The 26148-nt window shown below is 40.5% G+C and overlaps 2 protein-coding genes and 1 long non-coding RNA gene across 6 annotated transcripts in view; 2 read left to right on the top strand and 1 right to left on the bottom strand.

Moving 5' to 3' along the window:
* The first annotated feature begins 1604 nt into the window (after positions 1 to 1604).
* Positions 1605 to 3847, top strand: LOC108074393 (carboxylesterase 1E). Its single transcript, XM_017166418.3, has 2 exons — positions 1605 to 2547; positions 2649 to 3847. The coding sequence occupies exons 1-2, from the start codon at positions 1642 to 1644 to the stop codon at positions 3762 to 3764; spliced, it is 2022 nt and encodes a 673-aa protein (XP_017021907.1). The 5' UTR covers positions 1605 to 1641; the 3' UTR covers positions 3765 to 3847.
* A 5622-nt stretch (positions 3848 to 9469) lies between these two features.
* LOC108074406 (uncharacterized) lies at positions 9470 to 10952 on the bottom strand. 4 transcript variants are annotated; one of them, XR_005991116.2, is made up of 3 exons: positions 10308 to 10945; positions 9991 to 10241; positions 9470 to 9929 (listed from the first exon to the last, which is right to left on the bottom strand). It is a non-coding gene; the product is annotated as an uncharacterized lncRNA (long non-coding RNA). The 4 variants fall into 4 exon arrangements; XR_001770693.3 differs by having other exon boundaries at positions 9991 to 10260; positions 10308 to 10944; XR_001770692.3 differs by having other exon boundaries at positions 9991 to 10260; positions 10408 to 10942.
* Positions 10953 to 21098: 10146 nt separating this feature from the next.
* Positions 21099 to 26148, top strand: part of robo3 (roundabout 3) — a 43998-nt gene continuing 38948 nt past the window's right edge. The window contains exon 1 of the mRNA XM_017166475.3: positions 21099 to 21226. Within this exon, the coding sequence (XP_017021964.1) occupies positions 21109 to 21226 (118 nt within the window). The 5' untranslated portion in view covers positions 21099 to 21108. The remainder of the gene's footprint in view (positions 21227 to 26148) is intronic.

A 26148-nucleotide genomic window follows, 5' to 3' on the forward strand; every position in this document is an offset into this window, starting at 1 on the left:
TTCCTTGGCCAGGGCAAGGACTCTTGCTCCAGCTTCTGGTCCGCTTTGGCTGGCGTCAACTCCCAGTAGTATACTTAATTATATTGTCGTAACTTTAAATGTCATTTGGCCATTGTCTGCGACACATGCGAGAGCAGAGAGAGGTTGGAATTACACAAGACGAAATTGCTGGGACATGTTAAAATAATTCCTGATTAAATTATAATTTTAAGCATTATTTCCTTAAAATTGAATAATGTGGGTGTGCTTAAGAGGTCGAGTAATATTTCTATTACTATTTTATAAAACTACTTTCTGATATTTGTATATTAAATATATAATGACACATTTCTTTATGTATAATCTGTATATTTATAATTCTATATAAAATTTGTTTTCAGTGCAATAATGAGTACAAAACCGAGAGAACAATATATATGTCCCCGTGGATGAGGGAAAGAGAGATGGCTCAAGCCGAGACTGGGACAAATCAGCTGCCGTACGTGGCCGACTCCCTTGGACAACAGAACATTGAGATTCATGTGGCGGAGTGGCGCAAGTCAGAGTTAGGAGAGCGCGTGCCGCTCTGTCCGTCCCCGGCCTAATCCCCCCGGCCAGAGTCGAGTCTGGGGGGTTGGGAACGGGAACTGGCTCTATTTTGCACTTGGGGGGTATGGGTCAAGAAACTTGAAATCTCAACATGCGTTTGCCTCATGATATTTGCCAGCATCCGTTTTCGGCTTGCCGACTCCTCTCAGCCTCCTTTTCCAGTCTGTTAGCTGTAAATATGCTGAAGAATATAATTCATCTGGGCAAAAGATAATGCGGCACAGCTGTAAAATATGGCATTGTGGACCCATATGCTTCCCCGGTTCCCATTTACAGACAATGACCGCTGCCGGCCTTAAAGTCTCATTATTATTGTGCTCATGCAATTGAATTTCAGCGAACAGCAACTTCATTCGTCGGCAAAACAACTACAATGCGATGGGAAAAACCAAACTGACCAGTTTGCCACTGAGAAGCCGCTTTCGGGGAAGATGAGAGCTTACGCTGGGAATAAAGTAATAACAGAATGCAAGCAAATTGTCTCCGATGTAATTGCCAGCATTCAAATCCACAGATGAGCAGAGACATCAATCTCACAGATAGATGCACAAGTTCCAAGTAACAAAGAAATTAATTATTGATTACAAACAGGTTCAGAGACTAAGAATTACTTGTTTTTATATTTAAAAATAATTTTAAAAGTCTTTAAAGGCGAATAGAAATAATACATATTTCTGGAATTGGCTGGAAGCTGAAGCTTTAATGTAGTGTTTGCTTGCTGAAAAGTTGTCCGAATATCCCCAAGCTAATTCCAGATTCTCGGTGACTCAGTGAACTATAACTGGCGTAAAGTACGTGATTGGAATGCCGGAGAAGCGCTGCCCCAAACATGGTCTTATCCAACTGGAGGCACGCAAACAAGGCGGCCGCAAAAGTTTAGGTTCGCTACTTGTTTTGTTTTTTATCATTTCAGTGTTTTATTTTTTCGCTGCTGTTTATCGCCGAGCTGAGCCAGTTGTCAGCCTCGCTCAGTTTTGAGCTGGGACTGAGACTGGGACTTTAGTGCGAGCTTAGCCTGAGCTCAGTTCCCAGTTGACAATCGAGCGAAACGAAATGCAAAAGCAGCTGAGGCGGAACTTTTCGCCACTGTTACTACTGATACTAGTAGTGACCTTGGAGAGGTGCGGGTCCGCAGAAGATTCGCACATTCGCGTGAAACGCATTGTGGGCGGCAAGCAATCGAAGGCGCCGCCGGTCGACGATCCCGTGATTTTCGCCCGGCTCTTCAATCGCGATGCCCGTGTCGAGGGCTTCCGGAATCCCAATACGGGTATCTACAGTTTCCTGGGCATGCATTATGCAGAGCCACCCGTGGGCTCCCTGAGGTACTCCCGGCCGGTGTACAAGAGACTCGGCGGAGACTTTAATGCCACCCGACATGGTCCGCCCTGTATTCAGCCACATCCGCAGATGCCCCAGAGAATTATCGGCGATGAGGACTGTTTGCTGCTCAATGTATATACCCCGCAGATGCCGGATGAGAGTACGGGTCTGCCGGTGTTCGTGTGGATCCATCCGGGGGGCTATCGATATGGCTCCGCCGCCCAGTACGATGCCACTCCTATGGCCCAAAGGGGGGCCATTGTGGTGGCCCCTCAATACCGCCTGGGATCTTTGGGAATCATGGGCGATGGCACTAAGCAGTTTGATGGTAACCTAGCCATGTTCGATCTGGCAGCCGCCCTCCGTTGGGTCACTGATTATATCTCTTATTTTGGCGGCGATCCCAAGAAGATTCAGGCAATTGGCCATGGCTCCGGAGCAGCTAGTGCCATGTACCTCTCGATGTCACCGACGGCGAAGAGTGCTGGCGAAGTTCACGGAGTGGTGGCCATGTCTGGAACTGCCCTATCACAGTACGCGATGGATAAGGATCCCGTTCAGAGTGTCCAGGAGGTGGCTACTATTAATGGTTGTCCCACCGGAAATGAATTGGAGATTGTCAACTGCATGAGAGGAGTAAGTTGATGTTTGATGTAGAGATGTCCATACATGGATATGTGAAGTTCAATGAAAGTTCTATTTGAATATTTCTTTAATCAAAATATTCTCTCTTTTAGAAAAGCGCCGAAGAGATCATCCGGAATGATGACAAAGTCCAAACTGAGCGTTTAGCCGGACGTGCCCTTGTCAAAGGACTCACGGGAAATGTGGGCTTCCAGCCGCACATCGAAAGCGAGGACGATGGCCGAGCACTGCCGAGCCTCATAGTTGGTGAACCGGAAGAGCAACTGAAGAAGAGCAATTTCTCGGGGATTCCCCTACTCACAGGTGTCACGAAACACGAGACCAGCAACTCCGTGACAGTGGAGAATATTGAGAAGGTATTTGGCTCTGCGGAACAGTTCCTGGGCTCCCTCAGCGAGTCCTTGAACAAATTGACCAGCTTCTTAAGGATCGACAAGCTAACGGGAGAGATTGCCAAGCCGCAACTTCCGGGACTGACAAGCGTTCTAACTCCCACACTGAAGGACCTCTGGAAGGTGCCTCAGACCCTGAATGTGGATCAGGTTCTATCTAAGGTCGTCGAGTCTACCACGGATGTTCTGTTCAACCTGCCGGCGGTTCTTACCACTCAGGTTTGGTCTAAGCTCGCTCCAGCATTTATGTACAGCTTCGACTATAATGGAACCAAGTCGAAGGGAATAAATTTCCTGAGAGGCTTACCAATTGTCTCGGAAACGGCCCACGATAAACCGGAGACAGTGGGTCATGGCGATGAGCTCGGCTATATGTTCGATGCTAATGATATCTTTGGCACTCCCATGGAGGAGACCCGCCTAACGAGCTCCGAGGATCTCAAGGTTCGGAATAACCTAATTGATCTTCTGGTTCAGTTTGCCAACAGAGGCAGCAAAAAGGATGACAAGGGTTCATCTCTCTTTCAGAGCGTCACAGGAAAGGCCACTCCTTTCATTAAAATCCACTCAAAAGTGGAGACCTCCAATGATTTTCGCTTCTGCGAGCTGTCCGTCCTCGGTGCCTCACTCTCCCCGTTGACCTCTACAAGCTGTGCAGGATTGGGTAATATCCTGGGACAGCTGGGCGGAGGATTGGGTCAGACTTTGGGCGGAGTAGGCAACACGCTGGGATTGGGGGGCCTTACTGGAACTGGTGGCGGTGGAAACAGAGGCAAGAAGCCAGGAGGCGGCGGTCTCGGGCTGGGAATTTTGTAGAGACAATGTTTATGCGGAGGAAAGTATAAAAAATGTGTAAATGAGATAATAAAATACGCAATAAAGTGTTGAAATTAACAAAATTAAGTGTTAATTATTATTTTCCTGTGACTGTTAATAGACTGTGTAATATTTCCCTGCCCTAAACTACTATATTCAACCTTAAGAAACTTTAAATTCGAAACTTTCTTTCTTCCTTCAATTGCTAATTTATGTACCGCATAAACCCTTGAAAAGTTTCTCTTTCTTTTTGGCTGAATATCGAATGAAGCCTGGGCGCTGGTTCTATTGATTTAAGCTGTTGCCATGACCCGTCGCTCAATTAGCACAGCTCTGTGCCAGCTCAATGCCCGCCGCACTAATCTCCCTATTGACTTTGGTTGCCCCCTCGAAAAACATGGGCCCCAGCCCCCCCATTTTTACGCCTCCACTGGCATTCACAGCCACAACTGAAAAGCGGCGATAAGCAAATTTCCGGCGCGCAAAATTTAAACAAAGAGAGAGAAATTTGTTAGATGAATGGGAGCTGGGGGGGAGGAGAATGGGGAATGTGTGTGGGACCTCCACACAGCCTCCCAGTTTTAAAACTTGTGGCCAGATCTTAGCCCGGGAGCCTTCTGCATAATGTTGCTGCTGATGGTTGGCATTGGCAACACAGTGCAAACAATGGGCATAAGCCTCCGGCCGGTATCAGGGATGGGCAGTGACGACGACGAGCCTCTTCTCAGGGTTGCCTTGGCGCCTTTGTGCAAATTCCTTGTACGCGTTGAACTATGACCAAAAATGCTAAAGCCAAGCCAAAGCCAAAGTCGAAAGCCAAAAACCAAAGCCGGCTTATGGCGGCGGAGTTCCAGCTTTGTTCTCAACCTTCCTCGTTCTTTGGTGGGCGCTGCCAAGTGATGATATTATTAATATTATTAAAACTAATTTTATAAATGAAATCGTTACCCACTCCAGGAGAAGAAGGAGGAGGAGTCAGCTTGGTTTCCATTTGAGGATGCTTTAAAGTTACCAAATTGAGGGTAATGGAAATGGGAAGAAAATTAAGAGAATAAAATTATTACAATTCTGTTAAAATGTTAGATAAATTACCAAGCTAAAAATTTAAATCTCATAAATTATTATTTAAAAAGAACCTAAATATTTTTTTAAACTCCATCCAATTCCAAGCCGACTTTCTTCAGCAGTTACAACTGCAAAACTTTGATGTATTAATCATTCGCCCCGTTGTCCCGGCAATTACGACATCTGTGACAATATTAATGGGCGCAAAAGATTTCACAGTAAGTAGAGAAAAACTTTACAATTAATTAGGCAACAGATGATAAACGATGATTATAGTTGGAGAAACAGCCGGCTCCAAGGCTATAAATGGAAGATGTCTCCATCTGTCTGATCAAGGATTTAATGACGGCCATAAAAGCATTAAGAATGGTTGGGTCCAGACTTCAGGTCTGCTAATAATAGATGATTAGATGACGATGATGATCAAAGCGGCCTGCTAATCCCGTATACCCCCCATCCATTTAACTACTGGCCACAGTGGAAGCTGCGATAATCACCCTCTGGCATCGGTTTCATTTCGGAGTTTCAGTTCATTATGAGGCAGTTTACCTGGACGAGCTTCAATTGGCATAAATCAGAGGCCTTTTATGGCTAAAGTGTCGTCCAATTTCCGAAAGTTTTCCCAGTTAGTTGCTGCCTGTTTTCAACTGGGGAGCCGTAGTTGGTGCTGGGCGGAGGAGTTAGTTTTCCAACCCCTCTCGTTCCACGTACTGCAATTTTTCTTCATTAATGCGTAGTTACGCAATTTCCGTATACAAGAAGTTTTCTACTCGTTGCGTTAATTTTGGCCAATTCAGACGTAGCACCAGCTGAAATTGTACACCCTTATTTGGTCTTTACACTGGAAGAAAGTATTTGCAAATTTGGTAAGGTTTAAGTTGAGTTTTAATAAAGAATTTAAGCTAAGCTCTGTACTAGCGTAGTTAATAGAAAATTGAAACTCACCCCAAATACACCGGGATTTTACATTTTTTATCAGGAATTTAAAGTTATTTTGGCCTAATAGTTTCTTATTTTGTTTTAAGGGAATTCATAGATTAGACAGAGCTCTAAACTGTGAGTTTATGTTCAAGATTTTGTTTATGTCCTATTGGATATATACTGAATTCTTCTTGTGCATTCCTCCTCTTTTACTTTGCCGTACGCCATCCCCCTTCAAGTATCATCATTTTGGTTTTTGTGGTCGTGCCCGGCCTATTTCGAGTCTTTTGCCAAAATTAGTTCCGCCCCTCGATTTATATTGTCATTTCGTGCGTTTCGATTGTGTAAAGCAATTTCCCCCGCCCTCCTGGATGGATGACGGATGGAAGGGGGTCCTGGTTCTCGTTCTGGTACTGCGGGCAGTAGTTTCGGTTGAGTTCTAGTCCTGTCTGTGCGGCTGGCTTTTGGCTTAGCTATTCCATCAAGTTACGGCATTGCGGCGTGTTACCGTTCCCCCTTTTCCTCCTCGGCAATGGAAATGGCAATGGAAATGTTGACTGCGATACAATTGTAATTCCCCTCACTACTACTACCGCATGTGTGTGCCTATGTGGGTGGGTGTGGGTGTGGACCAAGGTGCATAAATTAGGCCAGTCATTTACCGTTAATAGCAGTTGGCAGCAGCAGCTGCTCCAGTTGCCCAATGTTGTGTACTTTTCAAATTACTTTGCAGTGCCAACTTTGACCTCAGCAGATTGGCAACATTATCAGGTTCAACATTTCGCCAAAATGTGTATAGAAATGTGTATGAAAATGGCTTATAAAGGGTTTTGACTTAAAACTTTTAAGAATTGGAATGAAATTTTAATTTGGTGATTTCAAAGAATGTATTTAGATAATTAAAGTTTTGTATATCTCTAATTGCATTTGGATTTAAACCTCTAAAAATATAAAAAAATTAATACGTGTTCTACACATATGTATGGATTTCTTAAAAAAATATTGTTTGGTTTTCTTTGGTCTGTTCCCTGTTAAATAGGTTATTTCTAGAAATCGGATTACACCTATTGATCGACTATGCATATGCCTTAATGAAATTGCCAAAACTTTCCTAATCTGTTCGAGGTATGAGCTGAACATGAAGCGTTATGCATTCAAGGCATCTGAATTCAAAGCAACAATTGGTCTAATCTTAATAATGGAATTTTGAAGCCCCTGGCCCCTGGCAGTTTCAGCTTCAATTTCCGTGCAATGGTCTTCCCCACTCCTGCCCCAAATCTCCACCCACTCGATCCCTCTTGTATGTATGTGCCCGGCTGTCTATCCGTTTCGATTTGGATGTGGGTGAGGCGACCATGAGGGCTGTCAGCCTCAATTTTGGGCCAGCCACTTGGCCATTGTTCGAATTTTGACATAAGCAAAAATCCCAGCTCAATTCCCCTTTCCTAAATTCATCACAACGCTAGTGTGCACTGCAAGAAATTATTTAATTGTGAAAAACCTTAGTTTAAGTGAAAAGGTCGACAACTTAAACAAAAACAATTAAGTCATTATAGTTTCAAGTCAATAAAACCTTATTTCTTAGCACTGTACAACAGTTTTACAGTATTCTTTTGTCTTTCTTTTAAGTAATATTTTTCAAAGATACTTAGTTTAATTCTATTAAATTGTTCAGGATTTTTTCTAGCAGTGCTTGCCGAACATAATGCTCAGATTATGAGCTGCGCTTTGACTACGTCAATGGCAGTCCAGTCACATTCAGATTCAGGAGCATTCAATTCACTCCACTCGTACTCGGCTCGATTTGGACAGAATTAAGTGAGCTGCTTGAAGGGTTGCAGGCCTGCGTCTCTCTAATTAAAATTGATTACCACAATTTGGGTATTGATTGGCCTGAAACACGCACAATGACCAAGCCAAGTTTTCCATAATTCTCGCCCATTCAACTGTTAACAGTTTTGACCCGCGATGTCTTTGTTTTGTATCTGACACCTTTTCCCCGGTGCTGCCATCATCCTCCAACCATTAATTAGCCGCACGCAATCGGTGGGAGCAGGCTTATTGATTACCTTACCGCACGGGGCTGGAGGGGGGCTTGAACTTTACCGGGTTCGATGTCACACGTGTGTGTACGTCTTATGACTTATTTACGCCGCTGATTGTTTCTGACATCTGTTGTAATTGACACTTTTCGCAAGCTCCACTAATGGACGAAGACGCGCAACAAGACCGCAAAAGCCACTGTCAGACCGCAATCTCTTTCTCTTAGCATCAATCCATCAGAATAGACCACCCTATCGAGGACATCCCTAATGGCTGTGGAGTAAATGGCAGCAGTTTCAAGTCGGAGACGTATGGGTGCACAATGTTTGCAAAATATCCGATTACATTTGCATTTGATTATGGTCAGCAGAGGGAAGGCAAAGGATACAAAAACCATATGATATTTATCAATTTGACATATTTAACTAATAAATAAAATGTGGTATAATATTTATGCTAATCAATATGGCATATCACTGATGTTGATATGCTTTCAGCTTTTATGCAATGAAATAAGGAATTTATCATGGCTATACTAAGGTTTATCCTTTCAGTTTATAATTGTAGCTTGGTATTACTTCCAATTTCTAACTATTTCACATTAATATACGCTGTAAATATCCTAAAATATATGCTATGCTAGTTTAGGCAGTTTATCCTCACTCATTTTCACACTCCCTTGCAATGTTTATCTTTCCCAATCTCTCCGAAAAGAGTTCATTAGGAAGTACGAATTCTGTGCATCCCTGCTTGCTGGCAGCAGTGCCTTAATCTAGTCGGGAATATAAATTTAAAATTACATTACGTTCATGTAACAGGGATGGGTATGTGCTTTGGAGTTGGGATAGCTTGGGCGATGCCATGACAGCACGACAAGCCGGCATCCTCCGCTGGAAATCAACGCCAAATGTGAGTTGCTTTTACAAGCGCCGCGGGTGCCCTGACAAGGAGTGAGACCCATTCCACCATAGATGGGAATCCAAAGCCCGCAACCCATACTCGGTGTGCCTGCTCGGGCGCCAAGTGCATTGGAATGTGTGGCAGCTGCAATTGTGCGGCAATAAATTATTGTGCAACACGCAGACATCGCAGACGGGGGTGAACCCAACTCAACTCGACTCAACCGAACCAAACCAAACTGAACTGAACCGGGCTGAGTGAGTGAGTGCAGGAGTGAGTGGTCGGGCGTTGCTGGCATGGTAATGAATGCTACGAAAATTTTTTAACAATTTTTTAACTTAAAAATTACGACAGCGCTGACAATTTGCCATAAAAAGCGACGGCAAACTGAGGACTGCAGAATGGCGGAGGCTGTCTGAATTTTGTGCTGACTCCGACTATGACTCTGCGGGAGTGAGGGTAGCAGTTGTCTTCTCCTCGTCTCATTTCAGAATAAAGGCGACTCTTGAAATGGGAATTCTGATTGGAGATGGCTGCGTGAGAGAAGGGATTTCTTTGGAATAAAGGATTAAAGCCTATGAATTCTCTTTGAAATTGCTAAAATATCATGTAAAATAACCAATATTGTTGCAAACAGTGCACTAGAAATTCCCAAGTCTGAATTCTGTGTGCAAACGTTGAAGAGTGTTGTTAGAAAAGTTGGTTTTTGGGGAAAGCAAAACAGACTGGGAAAACAACCTGCACTTGTCTTTTGACAATAAACAATCTGTGTAGGATGTAGTTAAGTCTGGATTTATATATATTGCATAAAGCTACAAAGCTACTCCTTTATAGTTCATTCATTTTCCAGATATTTAAGTATCTATTCCCCTTTTCAAAATATTATCCTCGATCACTATTAGATTTTTCCCATCTCTAGATAGCAACTGCTGATGGCTGACTGCTCCGTTGGCATTTTTGCTTTTGTTACACCCATTTGATGTACCTTGAACACACACGCTGCTGGATGTGTGTGTACTTGCAATATTTTACTCTGCCAAATGGGGGAAGGTTAAGGCTCATTTGTCAAACGTCACGGCTTGATGATGCAATTGTTGTTTGTGCCACGCATGTTGTCATTTAGTTTGCATGCAGATTTATGCCCTAGTCGGGTTATTTAAATATTCCTTTATTTTATATCCAATGCTCTTTCGTGTAATGTTGTTGATCATCCCATTTATGGCTTATTTATGCAAGCTTTAAAAACAAAAACTCTGTCAACTGTCAGTTGGCATTTTGATTGACAAAAGCTTTTTACCTGTTTCGGGCCACCGTATTTTCCTCTTAAGTAAACATATCGTATTACAGCCCCAGCCGCAGCTGCTTTCATAGGGGTTAGTTGCCAAAGAATAACACTTAAAGATGTGGGTGGAAGGTCTTGAAATCCACCCTCGATATCCAATGACAATTTATGCGTTTTTAAAGAGTCCTTTTTCTATTTTCCTCCCCTTCTCCCCGGGACTCATGCGATTCGTGTTTATCTTGTGCTTTTTTGCTGTTAACGCTCGCCTGCATTTCGTCGGTGGCCCTAAGAAAATATTATTCTTTAATTTCTGCGCTACTGCATTTTCCTACCTTTGCTATTTTTGTGTCGCTTTTTATGCAGCCGACTAGCTGGCAGCCAAAAGGCATAAATTCACAATGGTAGAAGAGGGCGAGATGGAGACAGATTTACCTTTGGAAAGTTCTCCCTCATCTTTCTGCTGAAAACTTCGCAATTGGTTTCTACTCCCTTGCATCTCGTTTGCCTTCCATCCAATTTTTGTGGATCGCATCGCTTACAGAAATCGCTGCACAAGTTTGGGGCGCCACACAACTAACTTTGATGCATAAACTTTTCCTTTGCCAGCCGTGGAATGAATGAAATATTTCCCTCTGTTACTTCTTCGGCTTTTCTGGCATCTCAAGCTGTTTAATTGTCAGGCAAATTTCGCTTGGTTCATTGAATTCAAAGTAAACTTTGTACGTCTTTGCGGTGGCTTGCTGGAGCGAAGGAGAATAAGTTGTACGAAAAGGATATTGGGATATTGGGGGAGATGCACTATTGGTTTTTATGGTGGATACTGATAGGATAGGAGAGAGACATAAATATAACAGACAGATGGATGCAAGTCTTATTCCATAAACTGTATAATTTTGATCTGAACTGAAATGTGACAACGTTTTCCATAGAATTTGTAGTATATAGATAGCCAAACTTGGAAAATTGAACTTTGAAGTTGTTCGCCTTAGTCAAATTGATAATACGGAACGAATTTTTTGTATACCTTAGGGTGTAACAATTTAATACTCTTCTAAATTATAATTTTTAATGTTCAAAAGAGCAGTTTTTTTGCAAACTTTTTTGGGGGTATAGGTATCTAATATTATACGAATTTTAAGGATATGTAGAGCTGTTGATAACTTATTTCTTCTCCCATTTTCTCATGTTCTAATTTATCCTTCATTACCGCATCAACACTCCTCTTAAAATGTCGTTGAAAATGCATTTCAAAACTACTTTTCACATTGTCAGGTCTAAGACCCGCTAAGCTCAATGCGGAAAAGGAAAAACTGCTGGGCGAGTACGTGTAAATATTTTGCCAAGTCTGTTCGGATGGAGCATTAATCATATTAAACAGGAGCAGGCGTCAGACGACGGCTGGATTTTCAGCTGCCTTCTTTTGTTCCTTTTTATGGCTGGATGTGTACTCGTCATACAGTGCGTATGATTATTACCACTATTATTAATATTATCATGCGCTCGGTGGTCGTGGGCTTGACTCGGCGCCGGGAGCTTGTTTTTCCGGGACACGAGCAAAATCGCGCGGCAAAGGAGACATCGTCATTGCAATTATTTACAAAATCAGAGCACGTCCTGGCTCTGCTTTTATGCGATTACGTGTATGTGTGCGTGCTGTGTGTCTGTGTCTGTGCACTAAAATGCCTTGAGCCGAATCGCTTATTACGCCACCGAAAGGGACAGCAACCCAAGAAGAAAGAGACACACAGATCTTGACAGGCTCCAGTTATGCCTTTCTTATTTATTTAATCTAAGGTAGGAGATTTTTATATATTTTTTCTACTTTGTTTTTCGCGTAAAAACGTATTTATATTTCCCGATAGCTTGCAGTTTTTATCGTTTAAGATTGCCATTTGTTAGATAAGTTAGTTGGAACTTAAATAATTTTCCTAAAATAGAATTTTTGCAAAATTTTTTTATAAGGTTAAGACATCCTGTCTCCAGACTAACAAACAATGATCAAGGAAGTACTTTATTGCCAACAATTTAAATAAAACGTATTGCCGCCCAAAAAGAAAACTTTCAATTATAAAATGTATGAGTCGAGTCCCGGAAACTTTTCGGAAACAATTACGTCAAGTGTTGGGAATTTCCACCCAACTCCTTTCTGGCGAGTGTTCGTAATAAGCCACTTTCCCTAATGACAAGACATTTTCAGATCCTTAGCCGGCAACTTTTTAATTTCCCAGTTTGCCCATCCGGCCTCCATTAGCATATAGACGCCCGGAGAGAGTGCAGTCATAAAGAAAAGTTTCGGCGCCCCATCCAGGCTTCCAGCGACCTTTATTGTTAATCCACGCATGCTCTCCTTGTGCAATATCCATTTGGCCCCAAACTCTTTTGCGACAGGGTCTCCCCCTTCTCCCAATGTGGGGTGTATGGGGGTCCTGTCTATAAGTCTGTCCTCCATCTGGTTGCGTAACTTTTGCGGCAGTGGTTTTAATTTAAATTGACAACATCAAGCAGTTAAGTACTTGCAGCGACATTTTAATAGCTTGTAAGCCCCACGAGTACCGAAAACTTCCCCTTAGCCGAACGAAAGCTGAGCAAACCAAACAAACACCTTCTCCCCAGCAGCGAGCACCAGCACCCCCTTTGTCCGGATGCCACGTCAAGCCAAAGAAAATAAATACAACGGACGCTTATTTACATATTCCCAAACGTAAATACGCGCCATTTTTATTTGCTCCACGTTCTTTTATATTTTTTGTTGTTCTTTTTTTTTTTGTATTTTTTTTTTAAATACATATTCGGGCACTCAGCGAGTCTTTGCTGGGTTTTATGGTACCCTGGAAGTGCATAGGGTTAAATGTGGTGTAGCGGAGGGAAAATAATATAACGTTGACATTATGTACATTTATGGTTAAACTATTTAAAAATATTTGTAAAATATTTCTTTATTTATACATATAATATTAATAGTAAATAAAATTTGCAGCTTTTATTTGTTATATGAGCGTTTTGCCAGTGTATGCGGAGTACTCTAAAAATTCCCAAGTCTTAATTCCGGAAATTTCTCGCTGGTATACAAGCGAGGAAAGGTTGAATTCTGATCTTTACTGTTGCACTAGGCTTAGTGATTTAGCATATAGTTGAGCCTTTATAATAACATAATAAAAGTAATATATTTAAAATAATATTTAAAAAACAACCAATAGTGTAGGAACATAGTAGAAACACCACTTAGCGCAAGTGTAATCAATCTATTATGAATAAGTAGACACATACATATGTATATCGATAAAATCGATAGAAGGATATTGGGGATCTGCGATCTCTACTTCTTGTCGGCGTTGTTGTGCAATAAGTTCAGAAAGTTCTGGTGTGTAAAAATAAAATAAAGAACTACAATATAAAAGCCCTATAATAGGAAAACAAATAAGTGAAAATAATTTCCCATATTATAGGATACTCCCCCGTCGACTACAATGACCTATCCCTCTGGCTTTTCATTTGATTTCATTCCTTTTTTTCTGGTCGTTTTTAAGAAAGAATTTGCATAAAGTGAAAACAAGCATTTTAATTTCACTCGACGTAGCAAAAATGAAATGTGCGACAGCATATACGAAGAGGTAGTAAACGCTACCATTTACCGCTGGCAACCGCCACTCCTGCTGCCCCATCGGCTCCCTGGAAATCCCCAGAGCGTTAAAAAGTTTTGCAGGAGAAGCGACAGCGTGAGCGGACCCACTGAAAAAACGCACTGGAAGGTAAGCAAAAGGGGCGACAGTCGTAATTGTCGGGGACCAGCAGCAGCATGGACCATGGAGTGGGTGAAAAAGCGCAATGCCAGCAGACAAAAACAAACCAATTTAAATTAGACAACCCCCGCTGGGTAAATCTTCCACCGTTTCTTTTGGGGGTTTGGGGGTATAAAGTGTTGAAAACTTTTGGCATCAACTTTTGACATTTGCAGTGCACTAAATGGAAATTCTGGCCAGGATTAGGCAAAGTGTCCGAAGCCCAGAAGAAGAAATGATAAATGTTCGTTTTGGTCAGTTCGCTTTTTGTATCCCTGCATACACTTAAATAAAATGTCAAAGATTCAATGGATTTAATAGAAGATGTAGTATTTTGTTAAATAAAATTGACTAAACTTTAATTTGATGTGATAATATTTGGCAATCCTTAAGAATTTCTGAAATTTTAAATACTACGTAATTTAAAATATTTAATTATTATTGATAAAATGATGGATAAAAATGCATTAAATATTTTTTTGTATTTTATTTTTATTTTTTTTAACAAAAAGATGTGTTTTTTTTTAAATATTTTTTTAAGTGCTTGAGGTAACACATAATGAAAACAATTTCTGGACTGTGCTTGGTCTGGCTCATCCTCCTGCCATTCTCTCTCTAGATTTGAGGTACTTGGGGCCCGGGACCCCATTTGAAATGGGACACATGCCACGCTGGCAGTTTAATATAATTTAAACCTAAACACATACCACGACAGAGGCACACATTTATACTATATCAAGAGGTATTTGTCTCGTTTCCCCACTGCAAGTGAGTTGGGGTTTTGTCAAGTATCCGCCGCGTCTGCCATTTGACGCTCGGTCCCATAAATTACCAGACACTTGGCAGGGAGCGTATATAGCGAAGGCATCTTCACATTTCTGGTTAGTCATTTGCCTGCCCCACACACACACACACACACACACACAGACACACTCGCACCATTATCTAGACACAAAAACAAAACTATTAAGTGGGCATAAAACTGGCTACGGTCTATGGGTAATTTTCCCCCAAACACTGAAGGACCTCTTCTGTTCCGCCAGGAGGCGGGGTCAGCTGATGTTTGTTGCCACAGTGGAACCACCCTCGGACTAATGGAATATGCAAAAACATTCTGGTAGATATAAACCAGGCAAAGAGGCTTAATAAATCCGAAAGATCCTACATTTAAGGGAATGCTTGTGTTCGTTTCATGGCCATGGGCGGATCGTAAAAACTAAGAATTTAAGAGAGCTTAACCTTGAGGTATTGTGTTGGGCTTGCACTTTATAGCTATATTTATTTGATGCCAAATGGAAAATAAATAAAATAACAAGGATTCTCTTAAGAAAATTTGCATTAGAAAGTTTTTAGAGTTTGATATCTTATTTAACAAAAAAATAAAAGAGTATGGTTCTTAGTTGGGAGATTAGTTAACCAGCCGTATCTTAATTACCCCTCAAAATCAGAGAGAAAAGAAAGAACTATTAATCAAGTAACTAATTTTTTCCGATTTAATATTCAGCTCAAGCCGCAACTGCATATGTAAATTATCCTTTATTGAGCATTTATTTGCAACTAATTTGGCATTGATTTCAATAAATTAGTATTTAATTGGTTGCACTCGCGTTTTTTGTGGCACAATTGATTGCGCTAATTGACAAAAACCGAACGAGAACAAATGAGAGAACGTGGCCAACAGGTACGTACGGATATTGCATGTGCAATGAGCCAAGATTTTAATTGGATGGACTGGGGAATTTCCTCAGTCAGATTTTAGCTCCAGCTCCTGCCATCCTCCCCATCAAATCGAGAAAAAACTTTGCCACCTTTTGGGCGAATTGTGACCCGCCCTCTCCAGACATTCTCAAGTGCAAAGTTTGTTCCTTAGGCTGGCTGGCGGGGAAAAATATCCCCAGGGACCGTCGGCATCGCCCGAGTGGCGTCTTCCTGTCTCTGCCGGCTTCTTCGGGGGTTGTGCATTTAGCTGCTCGAATACCGAGGGGGTAGCTCAGATGTCAAGGAGACAGAATGCACGGGGGTTGGCCAGGTCTAAAAAGTCAATCACAATTCCCAGTGCAATCACAGCACGCGTATTAATATTTAAAGAGGTCATCGGAATTGGTTTCTCTGTCTTTGAGCCACTTATTGCCGTGTGCGGAGTTTGAGATAAGACGTAGCAATCTTGTGGCCTGCAATATTTTCCACTTATTTTCCGATTTGTTGCAGTTAAGTGGCGGCCTCACCAGACGCTCCAAGAAGCAATAGCAACCCCAGATGTTCGTATCTTGATATATTTTATGTCTGGCAATTTGCCCTGGTCCTCGGCTCTTTTGTGTTTTTATGATTTGTCTCAGCATGGATTTCGCTTTCACGTTGTTGCATTTTTAATGCCAAGTCTCGGGATTGATTTCGCATTTGCATTCCCTGGGATTCGCCACCTTTTATTTATGATTTTCCGCCCAGCCAGAGACTAGGAGATATGCATCTTGTGGATGCACAGCGACAGCCACTGTCTGCTCGCCGTCTGGCCTGGTGCTAAAACTTCCGTTTGGCACTGGGGAAAAGCCAAGTGAAAACTTTCCCTTTTTGTCACTGTCTATTCAGCGAGCCCCGGCATTTCAATTACGTTTCCCTCGCAATCAATCACACTCGAAGTTGGAAAAGCTCTCCTCTATGTTACATCCTGGAAGCGGGAGAGTGGAAAAACATTTTGCATTTCCCTCTCCGAGTTATGCTAAGTGATTTGCTCATTGATCATTTGTCTGAAGTATCGGGCATTAAGATGAACTTTTTGATTTGATTGTGACCGCCCAAAGTCACAAATACAAATCTACAAATAGGAATGCCTTTAGAAGAATTCCGACTGCTTAATTCTAAAAGTTTAAGCTTTGCTTACTCTTTTAAAACTTTGAACTCACCTCCATTGCCTATGGTTTTTCTCCATATTTACTAGGCTATTTTTCGGGCTAACATAAATAATTCCCCATGGATTTAAGCACTTACCTCGCACAATTTTCTTATAATTTGTTATGCCAGTTGCTGGCCAAACTTTTAATTCAACAGCAAAACCCGAATGAATAAAATTATGCCAAGGCAAATGAATTAACACTTTTGGGTATACATTCTTTGGGACTGAGCCCCCGGCCCAGCATCCGTTTTCCCCCCGCCCGCCACAACTTTTGATATAATTCCCCTGGCTGAAAAGTTTTGCGAGAGAAAAGGGGAAAAGAGCCGGGCTCTACCGGAACTTCCGTGCACTGCTCAAGTTCTGGGCCGTCGCATCGCCTTGGCTGAAAAGAATCTCTTCCGTTCCTGCTGCTGCCGCCACAGCCCCTTTTGGGGTGTGGGGGCGTGGCAGCAAAATTAATTTGTATTGTTTTGTCTGGGGGCGAGAGACGAGGCCAAAGAGCAAACAATGCGAGAGCTGTGAGAGCTCAAAAACCGCAGCCACTAAATGCATTACGTGCGGAGAGGAAGGAGGACCGGAGAAAATGCTGGGGAAAAGCGGTGAAAAGCTGGGTGTTTCCCTCCTCTGCGGCTACACTGTAACGGCTTTTGTGTGCTGGTGTGGGCGAGCGTTGGGTTTGGCATTGTTTTCCTGCACGGATATCCTTAATGAGTGAAACTGGGCTGCCGCTGCCATCTCCTGTAGAGCAACAGCAGCTGCCGCCCACAAGACAGCAGCCAGCCATCATAATTACCCCACCCACGTGGCACCACCCTCCGCCACTGGACGCAAACCCAGCTGACAAACACACTCGAGGTCCTGGCACTCAAGAAACCCCACACCGGGAGCAATACGAATTCCTGGCGGGGGACTTTGCAGCTTCTTCGTATCTCTGACCACATGAGCACATAAATCTTCGCCGGAACCACAGTAGTTGGAGAGGTGTCAAGGAATGCAAAAACTTTTTATGAAATATGTGTTGACATCGAGAAATCTATTTGTAAATTAAATTTAATATAAATTAGTTGGAATTTAATACGTAAAATATCTTACGTTGAGGAGGAAGAATGGTTACAACTTTTCTGAAGCATCTAAAAATACCTTTTCATAAATTTAAGTTAATCTTTGAATATTTTAATCAAACAACTTCAAGGAGCTTTCTTTTTTTAGTTTACACCTTATTCTTCAATTTTAAATTTATTTTTTAAATTTACTTACTCTCAAAAACCCTGTGTTTATATTCGTTTTCGTCCCACTGTAATAGCACCCCATCGTTATGGCCGTATAATTATCACGATGATCACTTTTCAACATTACCAAAGCGAGGAAACTTTTATATTAAAAGTAAACTTATGACAAACGAGCAAAGGAAAGGAAGCAACAGAGGCAGGCAGGGGCTGAAAAAAAACACAGAAAAAATGGAATCCTGGACAGGACTCAGACAAACACCCGCACACACGCACGTGGGGTGCCCATTGTCAAGTGTAATTTATCATTCAGTCAACGTCCTTCGATTGCAGTTTATCTTCCGAACTTACTTTACTGGGTCGTCACTGTAATTTCTCTTGCCTCTCCATAGAGATATATACATATATCCTGCTCCCTTATCTGGAGTTCCCTCGTGCTCTATTCCGACTCTCTTTCTTCCTTTTACACTGCCCACGGTGCCCGGTTTCCCTTTTCCCACGAGTAAAAGCAAAGGGAAAGTATATTAGGGGAACAACAAGGATATTCCCTCAGAGTTGTTATTGTCCTGGCAGAGAATGAATGGAAAATCAGGAAAATCTGACCCCCGGTTGTTAGTTTCCTTGCAAGGATTTTTAAAGCCAATGGGAGCAAAATAGCAATTAACATGGATTTTGAAGCATCCACCTCAACTCCCCCCTACTTTTCCCCCATTCCCAGCCTGGCAATAATCGGAAATAATTGAAGAAAAGAAGGTAGAACAGGAGCAGAAAAAAGAAAATACTTATTGTTCGGAAAAGATAGGATGGGGGCCCTTTGAAGGTTGTTTGTATGTGCAATTTGTAACGTTTTAATTGTTGTTTATGCGATCTAGAATGGATTGGCCCCCAGTTTTCATTCACGGAGGAGAAGGAAGAAAAGCTGCACTGCCGCAAGCCACTGAGCTAATTTTGATTGCGGTGCAGGTGGGTGGCATCGGCAGGTGAAAGACGACGATGTTGGTTCCTAATTAACTATGCCACTGATGTTTGGTTCGATTCAGCAGATTGGCTTCAAATGCGGGTTAACAGGAAGCTTAAATGGTTAATGCCTTTGGGGAATACAAAGCACGGCGAGTCGTCGTCAGTCATGCAAATAAGATGTGGGACATTTCCGGGACTAGAAAATAGAGAATAAGGTTCTGATAAGAAGACTGAAATTGCCTTTGAGTCCCTTTAATTCCATTAGGCTTAGAAACATTTTAAATAATTTGATTTATTTTGAAATCTATAGAAACCTTTAAGATATTTGAAGTAGTATTATCTGAGCTAATATATTGGAATAAATAAATAAATAAAATAAAAATGAGAGAGTAATATAAATATACTGAGATCTTGTGGTTTATTTAAAGTGTAAAATCCATGCTAAATATAACTTATTTATGTGGAGTTATTTCAATTTATAAGTAAACATATAGAAGGTTGCTTAATGAATCACAAACGAAAAAATTTAAATAAATAAAACAATGGGTCCATAATAATTGATTAATAAATAACAAAACATTTCAATAATTAAATCTGAAAAATATTAATATATAGTTTAATTTCCCTTTAACTTAAATATATATGGGTCATCACATGCACACCGATTAATTTTAATTGTAATTAATTTATGTTTGTATTCCTTACTCCTAAGTCTTGTTAATTAACTATTTTGAGAATCCCTCATGTCACGTGCATTTGCAGTTAACGGTCTTCATTAAAATTCAAATTTTACTCGTTACTTCTTTCCGACTCTCAATCAGCAAACATTTCTCTCAGTTTTCTCACCATTTTCTCTCTGTTTTTGTAAGCAACCAGGAAGCGTAGGAATTCCGGTTGTAACTCCGAAAATTTTATTTATTTGAGGAGTGCGCAGACTCAACAATTTTGCCGGCAGGATTCAACAACAAATGTTTATGCTTAGGCATTTTATAATAAACAAACTTGGCCGGAATCACTGCTATACAGAAACTTAAATTAAATTACTTTAATTATATAATTAAAGTAAAATAAAATTTTTGGAGTATAAATTGATGTATATATTAATTTTAGTTTATATATTTTTATTTAAAGTTGAATAAAAACTCATTTAAAATTTTTGAAAGATTTTAAATTAAAATAACATACAAATTTACAATATCTAAAATATTTTTTTTTACTTTAAGTAATAGTTAGCCAATTATTAAAATTTATTTTAATTTCAAATTCAATTAATTTCAATATTCAATTGAATTTTAGTATTTATTTAAATGCTGATTAATTCAACTTAATTCAAATTTTATAAATGTAATTTAGAATTTTAGGTAGAAACCATATAGGATGCTACAGATATCACTACGTATTTAAAAACCCTTGAAATGTTGCCTACAAGAATGCAAATTAATTTTTTTGGAAACTAAATTCGATGAAAATTAATCATTTTTAACAATGAAAGGTAAGATTTTCTAGCAGAGTTTTGACTAGTGACTTCTGAAAGTATCTCCGCATATTTTAGATTTTTTTCAAATTTTTTATCAGTTGTCCCGGCCAAACTTATTTACAACTGCTAACTGCTACTTTCTCGTTCTCGTTCTTGCTCTCTTTCTCAATTTTACCCCGAACTTTGCCCCGCTAGGAACAGCTGATTTCCCTGCAGGAATTTACTCCGAAAAGTATCCTTCGATTTCCCCAGACAAGTTCAAAAGCCGAGCGGCGACGAAGCTCGGAACTCACCACGCTGGCGAACATTGCTGTGGACTGTTCCCGGTGGCTATGTTCCAAAGGACCCCCACGTATCAACGTTGGCCAACGCAAAGCGTTCAGTTGAGTTTTGGTTACTGCCGCCAACGGTTAACGAACTGAAGGTGAGCGCGTGTCGGGCTTTTCGGCATGAAAGCCAACTTCGTGTGCGATTGACAGGAAATATAAACAAGCGAAGACCTTTGAAGTAAAATTTAAATAATTTAAAAACACTAGGAACATGTGTCAGCTAGACTCTGGCCAAATTTGGCCAGAAGCGTTTAGGCCGCACACCGAAATGTGAACTTCTCCCACAGCTGTGTGGCGTGCTGTGTGTAGGAGGAAATGTAACGAATTGTGTGCGAATAGAATACTACGAAGAAGTCGAGGAAAAAGTCAAGCAACACGAGAATATATATCCGTATATATATATATCTATATATTCTGTGGAAGTCGCTCCCCTCGCGTGTGCTGTGAGTGTGTGCGGGAGCTGGGCAAATAAATGCTCTTGCAACGCTTTTTTAGCCAGTTTATCTTAAGGCGAAATACTGTAAAAAATCGTAAAATGGATTTACGTTTCGTATTCATCGTTTTCCTGCTCAAGTGGACCCATGCACAAGGTAAGCAGGCAGTGAGGAAAGAAAAACATACAACTCAAACTGAATAAAAACCCATTCTGGCCATGGATTTACTTGCTTCCTTCCCTGCATTTCTGGGTGTTTGCCCGGCATTCTGTGTTTGTGCACCTGCCACAGCTCGCTGTGGACCCTCATCCTCCTCCTCCTGCCCTTTCCCTCAAGTGCAATTCAGTGCCTGCTGCAATTGCAAATATTCCATAGAAAATTGCTCAACAGAGAGAAGTGCCAGCTCGTGAATGTATGACATTTGTATGGCTGTGCGATCCCGTAATGAGTTGCATTTAACTCCAGCCAACTCACTTGGCCGAGATGTTTTGGGAGCCCGGCATACCATATTTATGATGATTGCCGGCAAGGTGTTGAATGGGCATAAAGCATCAAAGCCAACCCGGAGGAATCCCAGGGATGTCAGGCTTGAATGCATCTGAATGCAGGTTTATTGATAGCCTAGGATGTCTGGGAATCTGCTCTCAAAACGCAGACAAATCTTATGAATACTTTTTTTTGTTTATAATTCGAATTATTGATCATTAAAAATTAAAATTTTAAAGCATTTTACCATTAATAAGAAGTTGAGTTTATGAAGAACTTACAATTCAATCTATATTTCTAAAATTTGTGTAATATATATATATGTAATTTTGTCATTTTTGAGCAACTTTATTTGAGGTTTTATTTATTAAAATATTTAAAGAAAATATATTTTGGCTTACTTTGATTTTATTTATAAAGTTTAATTAAATTTGTCAAAAAAGAACTTTTTCTAAAGTGAAGTTTTCGGGTGTTTTAGGAAACAAAAAGAAAACTATACACACTCTTTGAATTTTACTTGATTTGGATGTAAGCTGTTTTAGATTTAGAAACTTTTTCAATATTTAAAATTTATAAAAATTATCTGAAGATAGAATACAATCTTACTTTCAAAATCCATTTAGAAGTGAAGATGCAGAGTGGAAATCTTTACAATTACAAGAATTTCCTTTTAATTGTCACTGATTTAAAATCACACATCTACTCAGGAATCCAGAAGTAATTTCAACACTCTGCTTAACTCAAAGTAACTTGCCGGATTAGCATATTTCCTGATTTGCATTTATTGGCCCAAAACTCTTGGATAACTTGAGGCATTTCCAGAATCATTTCATCCGTCCAAACATACTTATGTACGAAATGCATTGATTACTTCCTGCACAGAGCCCAAAACTTTTGCCAACTATAATTCATAACTCTTGCTTATCTCACCATTAAGTTGTAGCCATCAAATGGGAATTCGTGTGTGCAAAACTTTTATGCCAGACGCAAAACAATTTCCGCAGTTCCGTCGTGTCCTCCCCCAAGTACCCGCAACCATCCTTTCTGCCAGCCAAACAAATTAGTGGAAAATGTTTTGGCAAGAAACGGGAACGAGAACGAGAACGAGAACAAGCTGAAAGTCCCCCTTGGGCTGGCTAACTAACCGAAATGAGTATGAATACGAGTCGTGGCTTCCCAATGCGAGTGGCACTCACTCAGGGCCATGACTCAAGCGGACGGACTGCTTTTGTTGCATAAAATATGCGCATTTAATAAGGGGGCTCCCACACTCCCCGTGTGAGCGGAATGAATATGTAAATGTAAATGCTGGTCCACAAAAAAAAAAAGGAGGAAAACGTTCCACACAAATGATACAAAAGATATTTCATATTTTCCGTATATACATATACTCGAACATACATCCACGCCCTCGTACTTGTGTACATTTCCATTTTGCCGCTGTTCAATTTGCGTTCTTTACGCTCCACTCGCCTTTTTTGGTTAAAGGCCATTTTTATTATGTAGTTCAGGCATGTAAACGAATTCAATTGAATAATATCCTGTCATTTTGTTGTTACATCCTCTTCGGGCCACCCATTATCTTCGTCGAGTTTTCCCTTCCCCCCGCACGTTTGGCATGTCAGAATATATATCAGCGCACAAAATCCGCCGATGCAGGATGAAGGATATGGAGGAAGGAGTAAATAAATAAATCCCGACAACACGCGTGTCGCTGCTCCTGCACCTATCCCGCTTTTCCCCGGCGCTCAAAAGTATGCAATAAATTTGAAGCAAAAAATATATTGGCATTTTAGTGGGTTGGCTGCATACACATACACACATACGTGTGTTCCGTTGTTGTGCGTGTGTGTCCAATGAAAAGAAAATTAAATACTTTTCGGCAAGTATTTTTCTTTGAGTAAATTAAATTCTGCCAGCCTGTTTGTCGCAGTTTCTTTAGGCTTTCTTTTTGTGTCTTTCTTTTTTATGATTTTAAATTGAAGCTATTTCATGTTTAAGGCTTAAAAATAAACATATTTTAAAGTCAATTTCTGCAATTATGTTATTCTTTTAGCAGGGAGAATAGATGTAGTAACTGTGAACGAATTTAAATAGTAAAATATTTTGAGTTAAACATAAAATTTAAAAAAATATTTGTATTGTTACGTACGTTAGTACTTTTGTTTGCCATCATATTATATGTATTATCAAAACCACAAACTGAATTTATCCGGTAATTGTCTGTTCTAAAGCTATTCGTTTTTATGATTCCTCTGCCATATCTGTTACATCCTTTTGGCCCAATTTGTATGCCATATTCCCGTAATGGCTCCCCGTTGTTTGCCATACTTTCCGTTTTAACTTTCTTAAACTTTGCTTAATTTATAAATTATGCATTTCGTAGACTCCGTTACCAGGCAATTATCATTTTCATGGGAAATTGTTGGGCCGCTTGTTTCGGTTTCGGTCTCTCGCTCATTTTTGGACGGCCCCTAGAAAGTAGGCTACGCAAAATTAATTTCTACAAGGAGTTGCGGCTGTGTATGTATGGGTTGGCATGTGCGTGTGCTTATTTATTTGGCTGGGACGAAGGCAGCCCAAGAAAGGACCCGACTCGAGTCGGTTGTCTTATATTTTGGTCTCGTGCCTGGCGGCGGCCAAAAGCAAAGGGCATAAATTTATTTGGCAAAAACACAGAAGCAGCCGGGAGGGAGTAGGAAAAAGTTTGGCAGACCGGAATATTAATGAGTATTTAACCTAAATTGTTGCTGCCTTTGATAAGTGCCATGAAATATTCCCCATGTATCTCTGCCTAGCTTGTGATTCCTCAGCTCCCGAATCTATTTCTGCCGCTCCTGCCCTGCGGCATCAATGGCAGACAGGAAAACTTGCCATATCTTCACCGGAATGTGTGTGCGGACCTGGGCAGGGTCTTCCTTTCCAACTCAGGCATTAAATTACTTTAAAAGAAAGGGGGAAAAAAGGGTTAAATTATTTTAGATGTCGGAGCGGACCCCAGCGTTTGCCTTTAAGACTTTCTTCGAAATAGCTTGAAAAGGACCTGCAAGGAGTTTTGCTCTTTTGCGTCTGGGTCCGTGGGGAAGTCTCACAAGAGAGTAGGTATTATTTGGCCAGCCTTTAGTTAATTGAAAAGCCAAAGGTATTTATTCCTTGAGGGAAAACGATCCAGCCAGCCAGCCAGTAATAAAGTAATATGGAATTAATTTGAAGTCTATTAAATATAGAAATATTTACAAAATTGACAGCAAGTCGGTTAAGTGAAAATATTTACTTGGGAGTTTATTAGTCACAGTGGAAACTGGCCACAAACTTCTTAGAGGAATGTAAGCAGATACAAAATTAACAATTTAATTCAATAGAAATGAATTGTGAAAGTTTTACTCATTATAATTTGATTTAAACTATTGTTATCCCGACATCACAAATACCTATATTTTCAGGCAATTTCAAATACATTTCATTGATTTTAAAGCCTCTAAATAATCATCTGTTTATTTAAGCCAGTTTTTACTGCATTTGCACGCTCGATTCCAATGCAAAGCAATTACCAGTTTCCACTTGTGTTCACAGCTTTGGTCCTGGTAAATTGTAATTTATCTTAGCCTTGGGCCAAAGGACAATACAGACAGATATTCCTATTACAAACACACGCGCACTCAGGCACACACACGAGGGAAAATTTTAATTAATTTCTGCATCAATTGAACGGCTGTCATAATACAAATAGAAGAGAGGCGCACAGACAAAACTCGCTTGTTTATTTGTTTGTAGGGCAAACGCAGTGAGTAAACAATGGCCACAAAAGGACATGCAGGATGCCATTGAAAGCGAACAACTATGGGGCCCTGTACTCATAATCGCCATATTTTGATTAAGTTAATTAAGCGATTTCTCCCTCTCTCACTTGGAGCCTTTGTGTCAGGCCTAAACAAGGCTTATCAAGGCTAATCCTCTTCAGCATTCTCCCCTGGCCTGCGATTACCCGCTGAGCTTCGAGTGTTTGCCATGTGAAAACATAATTCATTTCATTATGATCCGAACTAGGCCAACAACAATGGAACAGCGGGTAACAGAAAGTGCAACAACAGCAATAAAAATAACAACATCAGCGCCAAGGAGCGGGGCAATTGAGCCTAATGAATTGCCATAGTAAAAACAAGGCTGAAGCACTGGCCAAGGCGCTGTGAGGCCATCAAAACTTTAAAGTGCTCGAGTTTGCCATTAAAAATGAAAGAGGCGAAAAAATTACCACTCGCAAAAATGTAGAAAACAAAAACATCAACAAAAGCCAGGAGCGAGAGCATTTTCATAATGAACCACAGCGAAACTTTCCCACTCTCGGCGATAGAGAAAAAAGTTTTTCGCTTGCATATTCCAAAAATTGGTTATTATAATATAGCCATGCAGATAACCCTAAAAAATAATGGGGTTTTAAAATAAAAAAAAGCATAAAGTTATGCTTGCTAAAATGCAATAATAGAAGGCTACTTTATAGAACAAATATTGAGAAATAGACGAATTTAAAGTCATCTTCTTTGATTTAACTTTTTAAAAATAAAGTGAGACCCGAAAAAGAATCAAATATAATT

The sequence above is a fragment of the Drosophila kikkawai genome, chromosome 2R, assembly GCF_030179895.1.
Source record: "Drosophila kikkawai strain 14028-0561.14 chromosome 2R, DkikHiC1v2, whole genome shotgun sequence".
NCBI classification, from domain to species: Eukaryota; Metazoa; Arthropoda; class Insecta; order Diptera; family Drosophilidae; genus Drosophila; species Drosophila kikkawai.